A 17,619-nucleotide genomic window follows, 5' to 3' on the forward strand; every position below is an offset into this window, starting at 1 on the left:
CCTTAATTTCCCTTTCAGATTTTGCATCATTAGTGTATAGGAATGCGAGCGATTTCTGTGCATTAATTTTGTATCCCACAAATTTACCAAATTCATTGATTAGCTCTTGTAGTTTTCTGGTGGCAACTTTAGGATTCTCTATGTATAATATCATGTCATCTGCAAAGAGCAACAGTTTTACTTCTTCTTTTCCAATTTGTATTCCTTTTATTTCTTTTTATTCTCTGATTGCCATGGCCAGGACTTCCAAAACTATGTTGAATAATAGTGGTGAGAGTGGACATCCTTGTCTTGTTTCTGATCTTAAAGGAAATGCTTTCAGTTTTTCACCATTGAGAATGATGTTTGCTGTGGGTTTGTCATATATGGCCTTTATTATGTTGAGGTAGTTTCCCTCTATGCGCACTTTCTGGAGAGTTTTTATCATAAATGGATGTTGAATTTTGTCAAAAGCTTTCTCTGCATCTATTTAGATGATCATATGGTGTTTATTCTTCAATTTGTTAATATGGTGTATCACATTGACTGATTTGCGTATATTGAAGAATCCTTGCATCCCAGGGATAAATCCCACTTGATCATGTTGTATGATCCTTTTAATGTTTTGTTGGATTCTGTTTGTTAGTATTTTGTTGAGGATTTTTGCATCTATATTCATGAGTGATATTGGTCTGTAATTTTCTTTTTTTTTGTAGTATCTTTGTCTGGTTTTGGTATCAGGGTGATGGTGGCCTCATAGAATGGGTTTGGGAGTGGTCCTTCCTCTGCAATTTTTTGCAAGAGTTTGAGAAGGATGGGTGTTAGCTCTTCTCTAGATGTTTGCTAGAATTCACCTGTGAAGCCATCTGGTCTTAGGCTTTTGTTTGTTGGAAGATTTTTAATCACAGTTCCAATTTCATTACTTGTGATCAGCCTGTTCATACTTTCTATTTCTTCCTAGTTCAGTCTTGGAAGGTTATACCTTTCTAAGAATTTGTCCATTTCTTCCAGGTTGTCCAATTTATTGGCATAGAGTTCCTTGTAGTAGTCTCTTAGGATGCTGTGTATTTCTGCGGTGTCTGTTGTAATCTCTCCTTTTTCATTTCTAATTTTATTGATTTGAGTCCTTTTCCTCTTTTTCTTGATTAGCCTGGCTAATGGTTTATCAATTTTTTTATCTTCTCAAAGAACCAGGTTTTGGTTTTATTGATCTTTGCTCTTGTTTTCTTTGTTTCTATTTCATTTATTTCTGCTCTGATCTTTATGATTTCTTTCCTTCTGCTAACTTTGGGTTTTGTTTTTTCTTCTTTCTCTAGTTCCTTTAGGTGTAAGGTTAGATTGTTTATTTGAGATTTTTCTTGTTTCTTGAGGTAAGCTTGTATAGCTATAAACTTCCCTCTTAGAACTGCTTTTGCTACATCCCATAGGTTTTAGATGGTTATGTTTCCATTGTCATTTGTCTCTAGGTATTGTTTGATATCCTCTTTGATTTCTTCAGTGATCTATTGGTTATTTAGTAAGGTACGGTTTAGCCTCCATGTGTTTCTGTTTTTTACATTTTTTCCCTGTAATTGATTTCTAATCTCATAGCATTTTGGTCAGAAAAGATGCTTGATATGATTTCAATTTTCTTAAATTTACTGAGGTTTGATTTGTGACCCGAGATGTGATCTATTCTGGAGAATGTTCTGTGCACACTTGAGAAGAAAGTGTAATCTGCTGGTTTTGGATGGAATGTCCTATAAATATCAATTAAATCTATCTGGTCTATTGTGTCATTTAAAGCTTGTGTTTCCTTATTAATTTTCTGTTTGGATGATCTGTCCATTGGTGAAAGTGAGGTGTTAAAGCCCCCCACTATTATTGTGTTACTGTCGATTTCCTCTTTTATAGCTGTTAGCAGCTGCCTTATGTATTGATGTGCCCCTCTGTTGGGTGCATATATATTTATAATTGTAATATCTTCTTCTTGGATTGATCCCTTGTTCATTATGTAGTGTCCTTCCTTATCTCTTGTAACATTCTTTATTTTAAAGTTTATTTTATCTGATATGGTATTGCTACCCCAGCTTTCTTTTGATTTCCATTTACATGGAGTATCTTTTTCCATCCCCTCACTTTCAGTCTGTATGTGTCCCTAAGTCTGAAGTGGTCTCTTGTAGAGAGCATATATACGGGTCTTGTTTTTGTATCCATTCAGCAAGCCTGTGTCTTTTTGTTGGAGCATTTAATCCATTCACTTTTAAGGTAATTATCGATATGTATGTTCCTATGACCATTTTCTTAATTGTTTTGTGTTTGTTTTTGTAGGTCCTTTTCTTCTCTTGTGTTTCCCACTTAGAGAAGTTCCTTTGGCATTTGTTGTAGAGCTGGTTTAGTGGTGCTGAATTCTCTTAGCTTTTGCTTGTCTGTAAAGCTTTTGATTTCTCCATCGAATCTGAATGAGATCCTTGCCGGGTAGAGTAATCTTGGTTGTAGGTTCTTCCCTTTCATCACTTTAAGTATATCATGTCACTCCCTTCTGGCTAGTAGAGTTTCTGTTGAGAAATCAGCTGTTAACCTTATGGGAGTTCCCTTGTATGTTATCTGTCATTTTTCCCTTGCTGCTTTCAGTAATTTTTCTTTGTCTTTAATTTTTGCCCATTTGATTACTATGTGTCTCAGCATGTTTCTCCTTGGGTTTATCCTGTATGGAACTCTCTGCTTCCTGGACTTGGGTGGCTATTTCCTTTCTCATGTTAGGGAAGTTTTCGACTATAATCTCTTCAAATATTGTCTTGGGTCCTTTCTCTCTCTCTTCTCCTTCTGGGACCCCTATAATGCAAATGTTGTTGCGTTTAATGTTGTCCCAGAGGTCTCTTAGGCTGTCTTCATTTCTTTTCATTCTTTTTCTTTATTCTGTTCTGCAGCAGTGAATTCCACCATTCTGTCTTCCAGGTCACTTATCCGTTCCTCTGCCTCAGTTATTCTGCTATTGATTCCTTCTAGCGTAGTTTTCCTTTCAGTTATTGTATTGTTCATCTCTGTTTGTTCTTTAATTCTACTAGATCTTTGTTAAACATTTCTTGCATCTTCTCGATCTTTGCTTCCATTCTTTTTCAGAGGTCCTGGATCATCTTCACTATCACTATTCTGAATTTTTTTTTTCTGGAAGGTTGCCTATCTTCACTTCATTTAGTTATTTTTCTGGGGTTTTATCTTGTTCCTTCATCTGGTACATAGCCCTCTGCCTTTTCATCTTGTCTTTCTTTCTGTGAATGTGGTTATTGTTCCACAGGCTGCAGGATTGTATTTCTTCTTGTTTCTGCTGTCTGCCCTTTGGTGGATGAGGCTATCTATGAGGCTTTTGCAAGTTTCCTGATTTGAAGGACGGGTGGTGGGTAGAGCTGGCTGTTGCTCTGTTCTGCATAATTTAATTTTTAATAATGTCTGTTTAGCAACCAGCTCACAAATTTCCTGAAATTTAATAATTGGTTCTTGTGAGCCAGGATGAGCTGGTTCCAGCACCCCACTGCCTACGCGGCTTACGACATAAGTTTTAAAAAATGTTTTTATGTTTCATTGATAGATATGGAATCATATGGACACATGTAATTACATAATTAGAATTGTAGCTTTGTCTCTAGAGTAAAAATATTTATCTGAATCTAATTATTACAAATAATGTTTAAAATGATCCTTTCAGTGTTTACTATATTAGTAAGGCTATCTTCAGTTTGTGAGCAGTTCCACTCTAGAGTTGGTATTGCTCTGAATTCAGTGTTTTCATTAATTAAATTAGCTATAAAAATATGATTAATTTGTTTATATAAGCAATAAACACATCATTCAAGTTTCAAAAACTCAAAATATATACTTTGAAAAATCTCCCTTCTTCTTCTGTCCCCTAATTTTTCTCTCTCCCTCAGGTAGCAACATTGATTCCTAATTTCTCACTAGTGTCCCCAAGTAGAAGATAACGTCAGTGTCATCCATCTTTCTGAGGGTAGGTAATGCCAACACACAGGGAAATTGTTGACCAAAACATGGTGGTTAGAGTTCATGTTAAGGCATTAGCATGGACTCAAAAGTCAATAACTTCAACACTATTAATAACCATATTGAATCGCAAGTGACAAATTGAAAACACGTGACATTTAAGGCATAGATGTGTGTGTATGAATGTGTACAATTCTTAAAAATCATTAGGAAAAAAGAGACATCCTGATAGAAAAAAAAAACCTCATAGATAAATAGAAGATTAAATAGCAATGTCAAACAAACTAGTAAAAAATGTTAAAACTCAGTATTCAAAGACAAATAGATATGCCATACTATTTTTTACATATCTAATTGGCAAAGACTAAAAAAGTAAGAAAGTCATTGTTGGTAAGAATGTGTGGATCCTATTTTTGTGTTGGGTTTCTCCCTGCCACTGAAGAAAATGTATATTCTCCAACTTCCCTGGCCTCTTTGCACTGTTTTTTCCTTATTCAAAATCCTGGCAGAAGCATCTGACTGACTGATCCTTAATCTCTCGTTTGCTTCCTATCTGCTCAGAAACAAGGGGGAAAAATCACATTTTTTCCTCCTTGACTTTTGTGGTGGAAAGTAGAGTCTTACCTTCCACTAAGACCATACTATATTTTTAAAAAAACAGAATAAATTCAGAATTTGGGTGGGCAAAAAATCTCTTACCACATGGATGCCTTTGAAAAAAGGAAAAAGAAAAGAAATTTGATATTCTTAATTACATATAGCTAATCCAGCTCCCTGGACCCTCTCTTTTTTCTCTAGGTAGTAAAGCAACTGAGTAAAAAAAGGATTTTGTAAGTGAAAAACATTGTAGAAACTGAAGAACAACTGCATTGTGGAAACCAGAACTACTCTAGTCTAAAATTCTTGCTTGGACTCACAGATGTAGAGATCAAATTAGTGGTTACCAGTGGGGAGGTGGGAGGGCAGTATAGGGGTGGGGGATTGGGAGGTACAAACTCTTGGGTGTAAGAGAGGCTCAAGGATGTGTTGTACAATATGAGGAATATAGCTAATATTTTGTAATAACTGTAAGTGGAAAGTAACCTTTAAAAATTATATAAAATTTTTTAAAATATTAAAAGTATAAAAATAAATAAAATATCTTGCTTGGTTTTTGGAGCAGGCAAAATATTAGATTGCAAGCAACTTATCTTGGCTATGCACAGAGCTCACAGAATTGTTGTAACAGTCCAAGAAAGTAACTTCTTATTTCATTCTTTTTTTACCCTCTTGGGTATATAGACATCTCCTGTATAGATGAAGCCTTGAGTCTTATCTGTTGTTCCCTTAAATTTTACCTAATCAAAGAGGACTTATCTGAAATGCTACATAAAGAAAAAAACAAAAACAAAACATGCCCACCACCTCCACCTCCACTCCCTATTCCCTTACCTGATTTACTTTTCTCCATGGCACTTATTATCCCAAACATATCGTGCATTTATTTGATAATCTGGTCTATTGCCCGTCTCCTCCCTTCAGAATGTAAGCTCTATGAAGGGTAGGTACGTGCGTTTATCCACTTACACTTTCCTATTGCTTGAAGCAGTGTTTAATAATTAATTGTTGGATGAATGAATAATTTCCATATTACTTTATTGAAATGTTGCTCCATATTTAGAATTTTAGGAAACAGAATCTCCATCAGTTTGAAAGTCTAATTGCTCAGGAATTCTGAACCAAGGGTGAGTTATAATTCCTTGGGCATCTAAAATAGTACTATTGAAACAACAAGGTCCTATTGCACGGCACAGGGAACTATATTCAATATTCTGTGATAAAACATAATGGAAAAGAATATGAAAAAGAAAGTATATATGTATAACTGAATCACTTGGCTATACAGCAGAAATTAACACAACATTGTAAATCAACTATACTTCAATAAACTACATTAAAAAAAATAACAGGTCTGGCTGGGCAGCATCCAGATGGCAGCACTTACAAGCTGTTTGGCTTTGGAATAGTCACTTGACTTCTCTGTGCCTTGAGTTCCTCATCCCTAGCAAGGAGGGATAATAATAGTTCTTGTATCATTAGGCTACTGTGATGATGAAATGAGATTATTCATGTGAACAAAATACTAGAATGGGGTCTGACACATAACAAGCATTCAATGAATATTATTTATCATGAAAAAATAAAATAGTGTTATTGGCTACCAGTTGTTGACAGCACAAAAACAAAACAAAACAAACAAAAAACAACAACCAAAAAAACCCTTAAGAGCTTGCCACCAAAAAGGAATTGAATGCTGCCTCGGTGTCTTATTTAGAGTGCATATGTTGTCATTACAGTACTGTATCCTGTTTTATCATCAGGTTTTAGTATTGGCACAACATGTACACCTCATTACAGATGTGCTAGTTTAAGGAGTATTTGCTCATACTTTTCTTCCAATTGTTTTCCTTAGGAAGGGCTCAGGTCTTAGTTCTAAGCTGGAAGTATATTGCAGCAATGATTAAATCCAAAAGAGCTGACACTGATGCTTCTTTGTACTTTTTTAATTTCTGAGAGATCACCATGTGAAGTCTGTTTCTTGTTGCAAGTTTATTCTACTGGTTTGAGGGCTACTGGGACTCCTTACCAAGGGGATTTTGGATCATTCTTTGCTTTGATAAGTGGAAGTGACTTTGAGAGAAGCAATTCAGAATATAGCTTTCAGTGATATCACATATGTGATGACTCACTATAATCATGAATAAGGAATATTATTCTAACAACCTTGGCCAACGGCCACCTGAAAAATGTGATTATATCATAACTGAACACTCCATACCTGCCTTGTCCATATGATATTATACAGATGCACTGTCAAAATATTCTACAGAATTTTGAACCATTTTACTGAATGTTTTGAATGCAGTAGACACTCCTGGGATTCATTGTCTTGTGAATAATTCACATCATCGCACATCACATAAGGGAACTGCTAGAAATTCCCTAAACTCCATATAATAGATTTTGAGAGTCATACCAGTTCAAGATGAATATTCTTGCAAAACACCCTCTCTGCAGCCTGACATCTATACACTGGGTTGGGGTATAGAGCTGTGCTTAGTGTGTTTGAAAAAAGTCTACAGGAGCTTTGGACCCCAATGACCTTTCTGGCAAAATGGCATGAAATCACTCACTGGCTAGAGTATTTTGTTTTGTTGACATTACAACGTCAAATACGACACCTCTTTAAGATGACACCACAAACCCTACATTTTCTAAGAAATACCCAAATTGTGAAGTTCAGACAGATGGTACAGTTCTACAACAAAATCAAAAAAATCTTACAGGGACAGTTGATTCTCTTTGTAAAATTTACATCTCTGAACAAAATCGGATGGGTTTTGTTTGTTTTTGCGGTACGCGGGCCTCTCACTGCTGTGGCCTCTCCCGTTGCAGAGCACAGGCTCCGGACGCACGGGCTCAGCCGCTCCACGGCATGTGGGATCTTCCCGGACCGGGGCACGAACCCGTATCCCCTGCATCGGCAGGAGGACTCTCAACCACTGTGCCACCAGGGAAGCCCAGAAGGTTTTGAATAGAACTGTGCCTTCGAGTTTTTCACAAATCCAAACTACCAAATGTTAGGTGAAAGAGGACAATGAGTGATTTTATAGTAAATGCAGGAATGCATGAGCTGTCAGATGTATTGGCATTCTTCAACTGGAGATAATTCATTTGGGATTTTTTTGCTTCAACATAGAATAAAAACTTTTCAATATATAATCCATGAGGGCAATCATTTTTATGTACATTATTTTCAAGTTTCAAAGCAGATGTATTCAATTGCATATTTGTAATTAGTAAATTTATAATGTTGCCCTCTCTCCAATATTTTTAAAAAATCATCTTTCCAACATCAGAAATTATTTTGAGTGGAATTTATGGTCAAAATATAATAATGCAGCAATAAATAAGTCTTTGCCAATTAGCATATGATAATATTATTTAAAATATCTGGCCCTATATAGGCTTTTGATCCAGCCAACATTTCCCTCTTGCTCTGGAGCTACGTCCCCACCTTTCAGCTGTGGTTATACTTTTAACTGGGGAAGACGTCAAGGAAAACTAAAAAATACAATGTCATGATGTGTGTATGATGCTTTTTCTCAGAATGCTCTTGGGAAAAATTTTGTGTTTAATAATCCATTAAAAGTCTGTGGACCTTCTTGAACCACAAAGCATCTCACCATTTCAATCAGAGCCACCGCGTGATTCTTTTACTAGTCAGAAATGGAGTAGCTTATGGGGTTGATAGTTCTAGTAGAACCTCCAAGTGAGGTTAGCAGAAACAGAGATGAGAGCCTCGGAAAAGTCTGATCCATACAAAATAATAATCGTCATTTTCTGAACCTTCACAATGAACCAGGCAGTGATCTGAGTTCTTCCCGTGTAGTAACTTATTTAATCATTGCAGCAATTCTAGATAAGAGATAGTATTATCATCACCATTATGCAGTTAGGGCAAAGAGAGCTTAAGCAACTTTCAGTGTCATACAGCTAGTGACATATATTCAACACAAAGTCATTTTGATACTGAATTCAGGCTGCTTGGCAACAAGTCCACAGTTTTCACCCCTATCCTACAGCAATCTCCTTAAGAAAACAGGAAGTTAAGAAAACTGTATATAGAGAAAACAAGATCCAGAATCTGATCATGGAGAATGTCTGCTTTTAAAAGATGGAAGATAGTAGAGAAACTATTAGAGACACTAGAAAAGAATCATATTTGAGAAAACTTAGAATATGTAATGTCATGAAAAGTAAGGAATGATAGAGGTATCTGCCACCTTTAACTGCTAAAGAATGTCAAGGAACATAAAGAAGATTACAGAATTCTGAACTTGGTGACTTTTGAAAAAACAATTTTAGACCAAGTGTTGGAGGTTGGAAATTAGAGTTGAAGGGGCTGTGAGTAAGTGGAAGAACTATGGATTATTTTTCTAAAATGTTTAACAAAAGGAGGGAGGATGAGATTGTGTAGACATCTGACAGAGTAGTGGCTTCAAGAGAAATTTTTCTTTTAGAATAGGAAAAAACAAAGCATTTTTGTAAGCACAGAAAAGGATACTGATGATAGGGGTGAAAAGGACAATCCAAGAAACAAGTGAGCATACTGATGTAGCAAACTCCTGTAAGAGACATGGAAGTGAGAACCCAAGTGAATCCAAGAGAACACTTGGAAAGAAAAAAGAATAGCATAGGATCTTAAGGCTGCCACTATTCAGATTACTTGGATTCTTCTTTTTTAATTATCTAGAACTTTGAAATGCTTTCTCTGATATTCAACTGGTATCTGAAAGAAAGACAACTAGAGACGAGACCACAGCAATCAAGCAAGGAGGATGTATTAATTAGGACTGTTTGGTTTCAAGTAAGAGAAACCTACTAACACTAAGTATAAGAAGGAGGGATTTATTAATAAGATGCTGGAGTGTCTCATAGCAAAGACTTAGCTGGGCCTCAGGAATTAGTTTAAGCCATGGTCTAAATCACTGTGGAAAGTATAGAGTTCTCTCTCTCTCAAACTCTTTCTGTTTCTTATTGTACTTCACTGTAGTGTAACTTTCTTTGCATCTCATGAAACATAGTGGGAAAATGGACACTGCTAACAGCCCCCAAGGTGACATTTCTGTTATACAAGAGTGCATTCAAACAGACTCATCTGTTTAGACTCCTTCTTATGAGAGCGTTCTGATTGGTCCAGCTTATGTCAGAGGTCTACCTCTGGACCAATCAGCTGTGGTCAGGTGACAGTGTCATGTTTTATGAACATGCCTCTTGGCATTGCAACCTCTGGATGGGTCTGGGGATAGTTCCCAGAAAAACTTACAAGAAATTCTTGGGAGAAGTAAAACAACAGGTTTCTACTAAACAGGACCAATGAGGAGATGTTCTAAGATGTAGGACTAGGGTAGTATCACTCACATTTCTGATATTTTTCTGGACTTTCATCTTCTTAAAATAGAAAAATCAACTCAGCTTGCTTACACACAGGAAGTCATTATGACAACCCAGTTCAGAACTAGGGCATTTTAAGCATAGACTATTCGACAAGCACAGATTGTACACTAGTATGTTCCAGATATAGCTTAGTGTTCAACAAAGCTACTGAAAATGAGAATTAAAATATGTGTAAAGATTTGAGTGGTAATAGTGAATGCAATTTTTCCTCTTATTATTATTTTACGCATATTTGTTTCAAACAAAATTCTCGTAGATCGGTGACAAACTCAGGGACAATAATTACCAGGCTTCCTCTTCAGCATGTGTTCTGCCTCTATTGCTGTTATTTCAGAAACAGTGGTGAATACATGAGCACAGTGGACTGAGGCACGCTCCATGCAATACCGGTGATAAATCTGCCTTTCCCCGGCCTCTTTGTCTATGTTAAACTGTGAACACAAAACAAAACACACTCACATACACATTTGCTTACACCGATCCTTCTACACGAGCAAAACAACATCACATCTTTCTCATATTGTTTTTCCTCAAGGCTGTGTGAAATTTTATGACCACAAAAGAAATAATGATAAATTTCTATTAAACCCATTACTAACGCACACAGCTACTTATGCCTACGAAAAGTGCTGTTTACTTCATCTGTGCTTCTAAGCTGCCATTCAACCCCCTATGTAAATGATATTTCCCCTTTGCTACAATCATAGAGAATTCTTGATTTTTTTGGCATTTGAATTATCCTTTTACTTATTTTATAAATGTTGAGCTAATTCCTTTCCCCAAGGGCTTTATCATATTTTTTCCATAAACAATGAAACAAGGCTGACATTAAACTTGATGCTGAAAGTAACGATAAGTATTATCCTTCCTATTCACTAAAGGAAACCTGACAAAGAGAAAAGACAAATGCTTTTCCATGCTGTATAACTCCCAACACCGTGAAACTTCAAGGAGTGTACAGTTACTTTCATTAGATGATGTGTTAGATTGTGTAATCATACATTATTCTGGGTATCTTAACCTGGAAAAAAAAGCCAAACCCCCAACAGTTACTTAACACAGTTAGCAACCGTTGCGGGCTTTTGCCATTTTGCTTAGTTACTGAATGTTATGTCTCTATAGCTGCATATGAAACTAGCAGTGTCTAAGACAAAAAAGTATATAAAGTTTCTGGCATTGTATTAGTGGGGTGCTTTTTGTAATAAAGATTATTAGAAGCTCAAGTCTATGTATCAGACACTTCTAAGAGAGATATCATATTTAATCCTCATAAACCAGAGGCACATTTTTTGTCTTCATCTTACGGAGGGGGAAATTGAAACTTTTCGGGGCTAAGAAACTGGCCCAGGGTCACATTCCTATTAAGTAACTTAGCAGAGCCCTAAATTGATCCCAAATCAGTTTGACTCCACACCTGGGCTCCTGTCTGCTTTTTTTTTTTTTTTTTTTTTTGTGGTACGCGGGCCTCTCACTGTTGTGGCCTCTCCCGTGGACGGAGCGCAGGCTCCGGACGCACAGGCTCAGCGGCCATGGCTCACGGGCCCAGCCGCTCTGCGGCATGTGGGATCTTCCCAGACCGGGGCACGAACCCATGTCCCCTGCATCAGCAGGCGGACTCCCAACCACTGCGCCACCAGGGAAGCCCTCTGTCTGCTTTTATATCAAGTAGATCCCAGCTCAATCAACATGGCAATCCCAATAACGACTGCACCATATAGAGGAATGCACTAAAAGAGACTCATTAGATTATTCTAGAGATTGCAACAGGGACATTCCTAGAGCATTCTTTCTTGACTGTAATATTTGGAACCATCTCTCTGAAAATACCTGAATCAAGGCTCTATATGGCATGCTTAGATCATCTCTATATGGCTGGTCTCATTCATTCAACCAAGTCTCTCATTCAGCCTACATTTGTTTAGTAATTTACATACTTTTGTTGCTTTCAAAGAGCTTATGAATGAGAAAGCAGGTAAAAATTGGGCAGAAATGAGTAAGTGTCTGAGTAAGGTACAGGATCAGAGAGGGTCTGATTCATCCTGGCTGAGGAGAGAGAAAAGTATCTCGTATTTATGCAAGTGTTCATAATGTCAGTATCACCTCTAGAATGTACGATTTTCAAGGGCAAGGAACATGACTTATTAATCTTTGTATTTCTAAGTTGATTAGATAAATAAAATGACATTTGGACTGAGGCATGAAAGTTTAATTTGGGGAAAGGTTATTTTGGACTAAAAAATTTAGTTGCCCCAAAGAACAAATATATAAAGTCAAACTGTATGTGCAGAAAATAGTAGGACATCTGATGTGACTATAGCATTGGGTGTAGAATGTAGGACACGTAATAGAGAGACATCCTGGTAAGAGGACCAGATCCCAGAAGTCCCTGAAGACAAGGCTAGAAATTCAGCCTTTGTCCTGAATACGATGGCAAAGCACTGAAAGGACTCAGTTGGAGGTATGGTAAAGACATAGTCTATGTTTGAGAAAAATAACTCTGGAATGAAATGTTTCCTATTTCATTAAGTTTTGGGAAAATTAAATGAGCTAACACATATCGAATGTTTAGAAAAGTATCTGGCATATGGAAAGGGCTCAATAATTTCAGCTATTGTTATTATTTAGTAATAGTGTTGTTGTTATTGTAGAGAATAGTTAAGATTTCACATAGGGGTAGCACGTAACATTTGAGTACTATTTAGAGGAGAGAAGATAGGATTCCTAAATGAGGAAACCAAGTATGCAAAAATACAGGGAGAGGAGAGCAGAGGCCTTGCGATCCCCTATAATTGAAGGTGACCAGCTCAAAACTTGGTCAGAGGAAAGAGTTAAAATCCACCAACAATTGTCTATGGCTTCCTTCACCATTTTCTAATCCCAAACAGGCCTGTCCTCACATTCCCATCTAGGAAATCCCATTGCTATCAAGAAAAGCGAGGTCTAAACGTAAGAAAACTAATGCCCATCCCCCTTTTATTTAAAGCATTAGGTATCTAGTCATTATCATTGAGGAGACGATCGACCAATGGCAGGACCGATAAGAATGAATTTTGAAACATCTTCATGGAGAGTCTCAGAAAATTTATATGCTGGCTGAAAATAGTTGCAATGCTATTTTAACTAATACATTTAAGCCAAAACATAAACAAACATCAAGGTCCTTATGAATCGGCTATTAACCAAAAATGTTTTCAGTTAATGTCTTTGAGTAAAATAGTTCTAATCTTTCTGCTTTTATCAAAGTTAAATGCTTTTTTCCTTGTTCTCATTTTCCCCCGATGTCTACTTGCCTGAATCAGAGCTCACTGAAACTGACGGTGGATCCTGTACCAAAGACTAATTTATGACTCATTTCTTATGTTGAACTTTTAAAAACTTTTCATATATATAATTTGGTGTTTTGCTGTTTCACTGAATTTCTAAGCCTACTGTGAGCATTGGAAGGTCTGCTGTGGAAATTGATATGGGGGCCTTTCCTGTGAATAATGATTATGAGTTTTGAACTTAAAACCTAGTTCTTAATTACTTGTTATTTATTTACTAATCACTCTGCTGAGCAGGACTTTTTACTAGAGAGATGGGCTGGGGTCTGACTAAGCTTCCATATTTCAACAAGTGAGGGGTTTAAGCTAGGGAGATATATAATCATATTTGAAGATAGTGTGATATAAACACTGACCTTTTACTGAACAGATACAGTTATAATATATAACTATATATTATAATGGTTCCTTAAAATGGTTCCTTAAAAATGATGAATAAAATCTGATGAATATTATTAGTTGTTTTTATTAATTGTACAATGCTCTTAAGTATTCTGTTGTGAAATATTTGATATGCCTGAAATATTTGATATGCCTCTGTAATATTTTCTCTTTCACAAAAATCAAAGTCTGCTCTTCTCCAGGAAACTTGGTGGTTGAGTTTATCACAGATCACTGGTTGGAAAGATCTTTATCACAGATCACTGGTTTGCCCTTATTAGTCTACCATTAAGAAATCTCCCTGATCTCCTGACTTTTTGAATTCCTTGGTGACTTTATTTTAAATATACATCTAATGTTTACAATTTGACCTTCAGGTTCAGCTGACCTTTTTATAGGCAAGCTCTTCTTAGGACCATTCATTGCTTTGCAAATGTTAAAGTTTGTCTGAAAGAACTTTCCTGCGCTCAAAATGTCTCTGAGATGGTAGTATAATTTTCTGCTCTCATTATCTGAGTAGTATTATTCATATGTTACAAACACACACACACACATACACACACTCACAGAAGCATACATTCTGTTTCATAGAATTCTAGAACTTTCTTAAACTGGGGAAGTCTTTAGAAATCAACTTTCCAACTTCCTAATGTTCCTTAGAACTCTAAAATACTAAATTGACATAATTGGCAACATAGATAACAAATCTGCAAAACTCCTGACTTTATGGTACTCAAATGCTTGATCACTATTACTGACTGACAGGATGATGTGAGAAACATATTTTTATTAATCTGATTGAACTGATGGAAAATAGAAGAAAGAAGTCAAAACTGAATGACTTTGGGTCATAGAATAAGGCAGTCTTCTAAGACAAGCAAACCCAACTGTTTAGTCACCAAGGATCCACATCCCTGTTTTTTCTTTTCTTGAGAGATATATTTCTTACTCGTAGATCCTTTCATTCATCTTTTTTCATTATCTTGTACTAATTTCATCTTAATACTCTCCGAATTTATTTTGTTTCATTTTACTCTTTTATTTTCTTTTAAAAAAAATTTTTTTTAATTAATTTGTTTATTTATTTTTGGCTGTGTTGGGTCTTTGTTGCTGCGCGCGGGCTTTCTCTAGTTGCGGCAAGCGGGGGTACACTTTGTTGCGGTGTGCGGACTTATTGCGGTGGCTTCGCTTGTTGCGGGGCACGGGCTCTAGGCCAGCAGGCTTCAGTAGTTGTAGCACGCAGGCTCAGTAGTTGTGGCGCATGGGCTTAGTTGCTCCGCGGCATGTGGGATCTTCCCAGACCAGGGCTCGAACCTGTGCCGCCTGCATTGGCAGGCAGATTCTTAACCACGGCGCCACCAAGGAAGACCCACATCCCTGTCTTTGATAACTCTGTTTTACTAGACCCCCACAAAGCTCCACCTATAACAGAGTCACAGCAGAAATCTGACCTTTGCTCACTTGAAGGGTGGAAGAAGTAAGGCTCACAGTACAAGTTGATGGCTAGATTCCCTGCCATGCACCTGCCACTTAGATCCGCGTGCGGATCCAGGGTCCTCACAGCATTTCCCAAGCTTCAGAGTAGACAGCAGCCCGACCTCACATCCTCAGTGTCTGACTCCCACCAGATCCCTTTGGATCTTGGGTCTATTGCTCCAAAGTGGACAGCCATCTGGCCTCTCCCTGCTACACTCTACTGTACTCTGAACACAGTTAAACTATATGAGCTCTCAGTCACCACAGGGAAGGCTTTGTCAAGAATATTGATTGGTTAAAAGGGCATTTCTGCCACCTGGATGACAGATGAAAGAGGAAGGTCAATATTTCCCATCCTTCAGCTTCAAGGATCAGAAAGAAAGGTGGTGAGGGGGGAAGGTGGAAGGACTAATTACCTTATCAAGATGGTTGTAGAAATCGATGTTTGCCGCACAGAGATACCTCCCAAGCAGTGTGGCGTGAGTGGTAAAGACTGTAGCGATCGGAAGTTTCCGAGCTCGAGAAAGAATCAGTCCAGTCCCAGCCTGCCATTCATGGAACTGGACAATGACGTGTTTCCCATCGGCATGATCTGTCACCTACACCAGAAAAGAAGCTTTTAGAAAAGTTGGTGGTGTAGCTTGATCTTGCTCATGGCCCACAGCATAAGGAAAGTTATCATGCCTGTAAATTTTAGCACAATTTAAAGGGATCTAAAGATAAAGCAGGCAGATTTAGCAAATATAACGGTTTTATAGAATTTACCTGCATGTTCATGAAGCCCCATATATGTTTATGGCATAATCCTCTCTTTCAATATGGATCAATCTTTTTTTTTTTTTTTTTTTTTTTTTTTTTTTTTTTTATGGTACTTGGGCCTCTCCCGTTGCGGAGCATGGGCTCCGGACACGCAGGCTCAGCAGCCATGGCTCACCGGCCCAGCCGCTCCGCGGCATGTGGGATCTTCCTGCACCGGGGCACGAACCCGTGTCCCCTGCATCGGCAGGCGGATTCTCAACCACTGCACCACCAGGGAAGCCCAATATGGATCAAATTTATGTTTGTATCCACAGAGGGGACTCCTGAATAAATGCACAGTAGGCACTCAATAAATATTCATTAAATGGATGAATGAATAATAGCAATATTATCCTTGAAGATTCACTGAGCTGCTGAATTAGTTGGGGCCACCCACTTACAAGCCTCTTTTTAATAATAAATGACTTCATGTTTTAAGCCAGTCTCATTTGGACTTTCTGTTCCTTGAAGCCAAAAACATTTTAAATGATATATTATTATTTTAAGAATTTGGAACTAGGGAAAGAGATTAATAACTTGCTTAGAATCAAATAGAAATTTAATAACACACTGAGGACCCAGGTATAATTCCAGGTCTAATTCTAACACTAGGCAGGGCACCAGTTTCTTAACGTTAAAGTTATTTTGTTTCACTAAAAATATAGCTACTATATGATCCAGCAATCCCACTCCTGGGCATATATCCAGAGAAAACCATAATTCAAAAAGATACACGCACCCCAATGTTCATTGCAGCACTATTTACAGTAGCCAAGACATGGAAGCAATCTAAACGTCCATCGACAGAGGAATGGATAAAGAAGATGTGGTATACATATACAATGGAATATTACTCAGTTATAAAAAAAGAATGAAATATTTCCATTTGCAGCAACATGGATGGACCTAGAGAATATCATACTAAGTGAAGTAAGTCAAAGAGAGAAAGACAAATATTATATATCACTTATAGTGGAATCTGAGAAATAATACAAATGAATTTATTTACAAAACAGAAAAAGACTCATAGACATAGAAAACAAACTTATGCTAACCAAAGTGTTGGAAGGAGGGATAAATTAGGAGTATGGAATTAACAGATACACACTACCATATATAAAATGCATAAACAACAAGGATTTACTGTGTAGCACAGGGAACTATATTAGTATCATATAATAACCTATAATGGAAAAAAATATATATATATGTAACTGAATCACTTTGCTGTACACCTGAAACTAACACAATATTTAAATCAACTGCACTTCAATAAAAAATGTTACTCTGTTTCACCCTTACAAAAAATTAATATTTATATTCCACTCCCCTTAATGACTGTTTCCCTAGTGGGGGAGTAGCATCGATAATGAAAAACACCTGTGCTCAAGGAGTCTGCCCAGAGAATTGGGAAGTCTGGAGAGTTAAACTAAGACAGCAGTTCTCATACCTAGGGTACAACAGAATCACCTGGAAGGCTTGACATGCACGCATGTGTGGGTGCTCGTGGAGGCTGGCCTCAGCCCTGGAGCAGGTGGCAGAGGAAGAGTTGGTTTCAGCAACTGATGCTAAACAAGCTTGCATCTCTCTGTCATTAGGCCAGATACTGTCAGCAGCCCCACTCTTCTTCTCCTATGGTGTCACCAAGACAAAGCAATCGGACCACCCCTTAACTTCCCCTTCA

General features: G+C 37.3%; 1 protein-coding gene across 1 annotated transcript in view; it reads right to left on the reverse strand.

Moving 5' to 3' along the window:
• GYS2 (glycogen synthase 2) overlaps nt 1-17,619 on the reverse strand; it is a 68,978-nt gene that overhangs the window by 24,177 nt on the left and 27,182 nt on the right. The window contains exons 4-5 of the mRNA XM_067010613.1: nt 15,554-15,736; nt 10,244-10,388 (exon numbers count right to left, since the gene is read on the reverse strand). Of these exons, the coding sequence (XP_066866714.1) occupies nt 10,244-10,388; nt 15,554-15,736 (328 nt within the window). The remainder of the gene's footprint in view (nt 1-10,243; nt 10,389-15,553; nt 15,737-17,619) is intronic.

The sequence above is a fragment of the Kogia breviceps genome, chromosome 12 (genome assembly GCF_026419965.1).
Source record: "Kogia breviceps isolate mKogBre1 chromosome 12, mKogBre1 haplotype 1, whole genome shotgun sequence".
NCBI lineage: Eukaryota > Metazoa > Chordata > Mammalia > Artiodactyla > Physeteridae > Kogia > Kogia breviceps.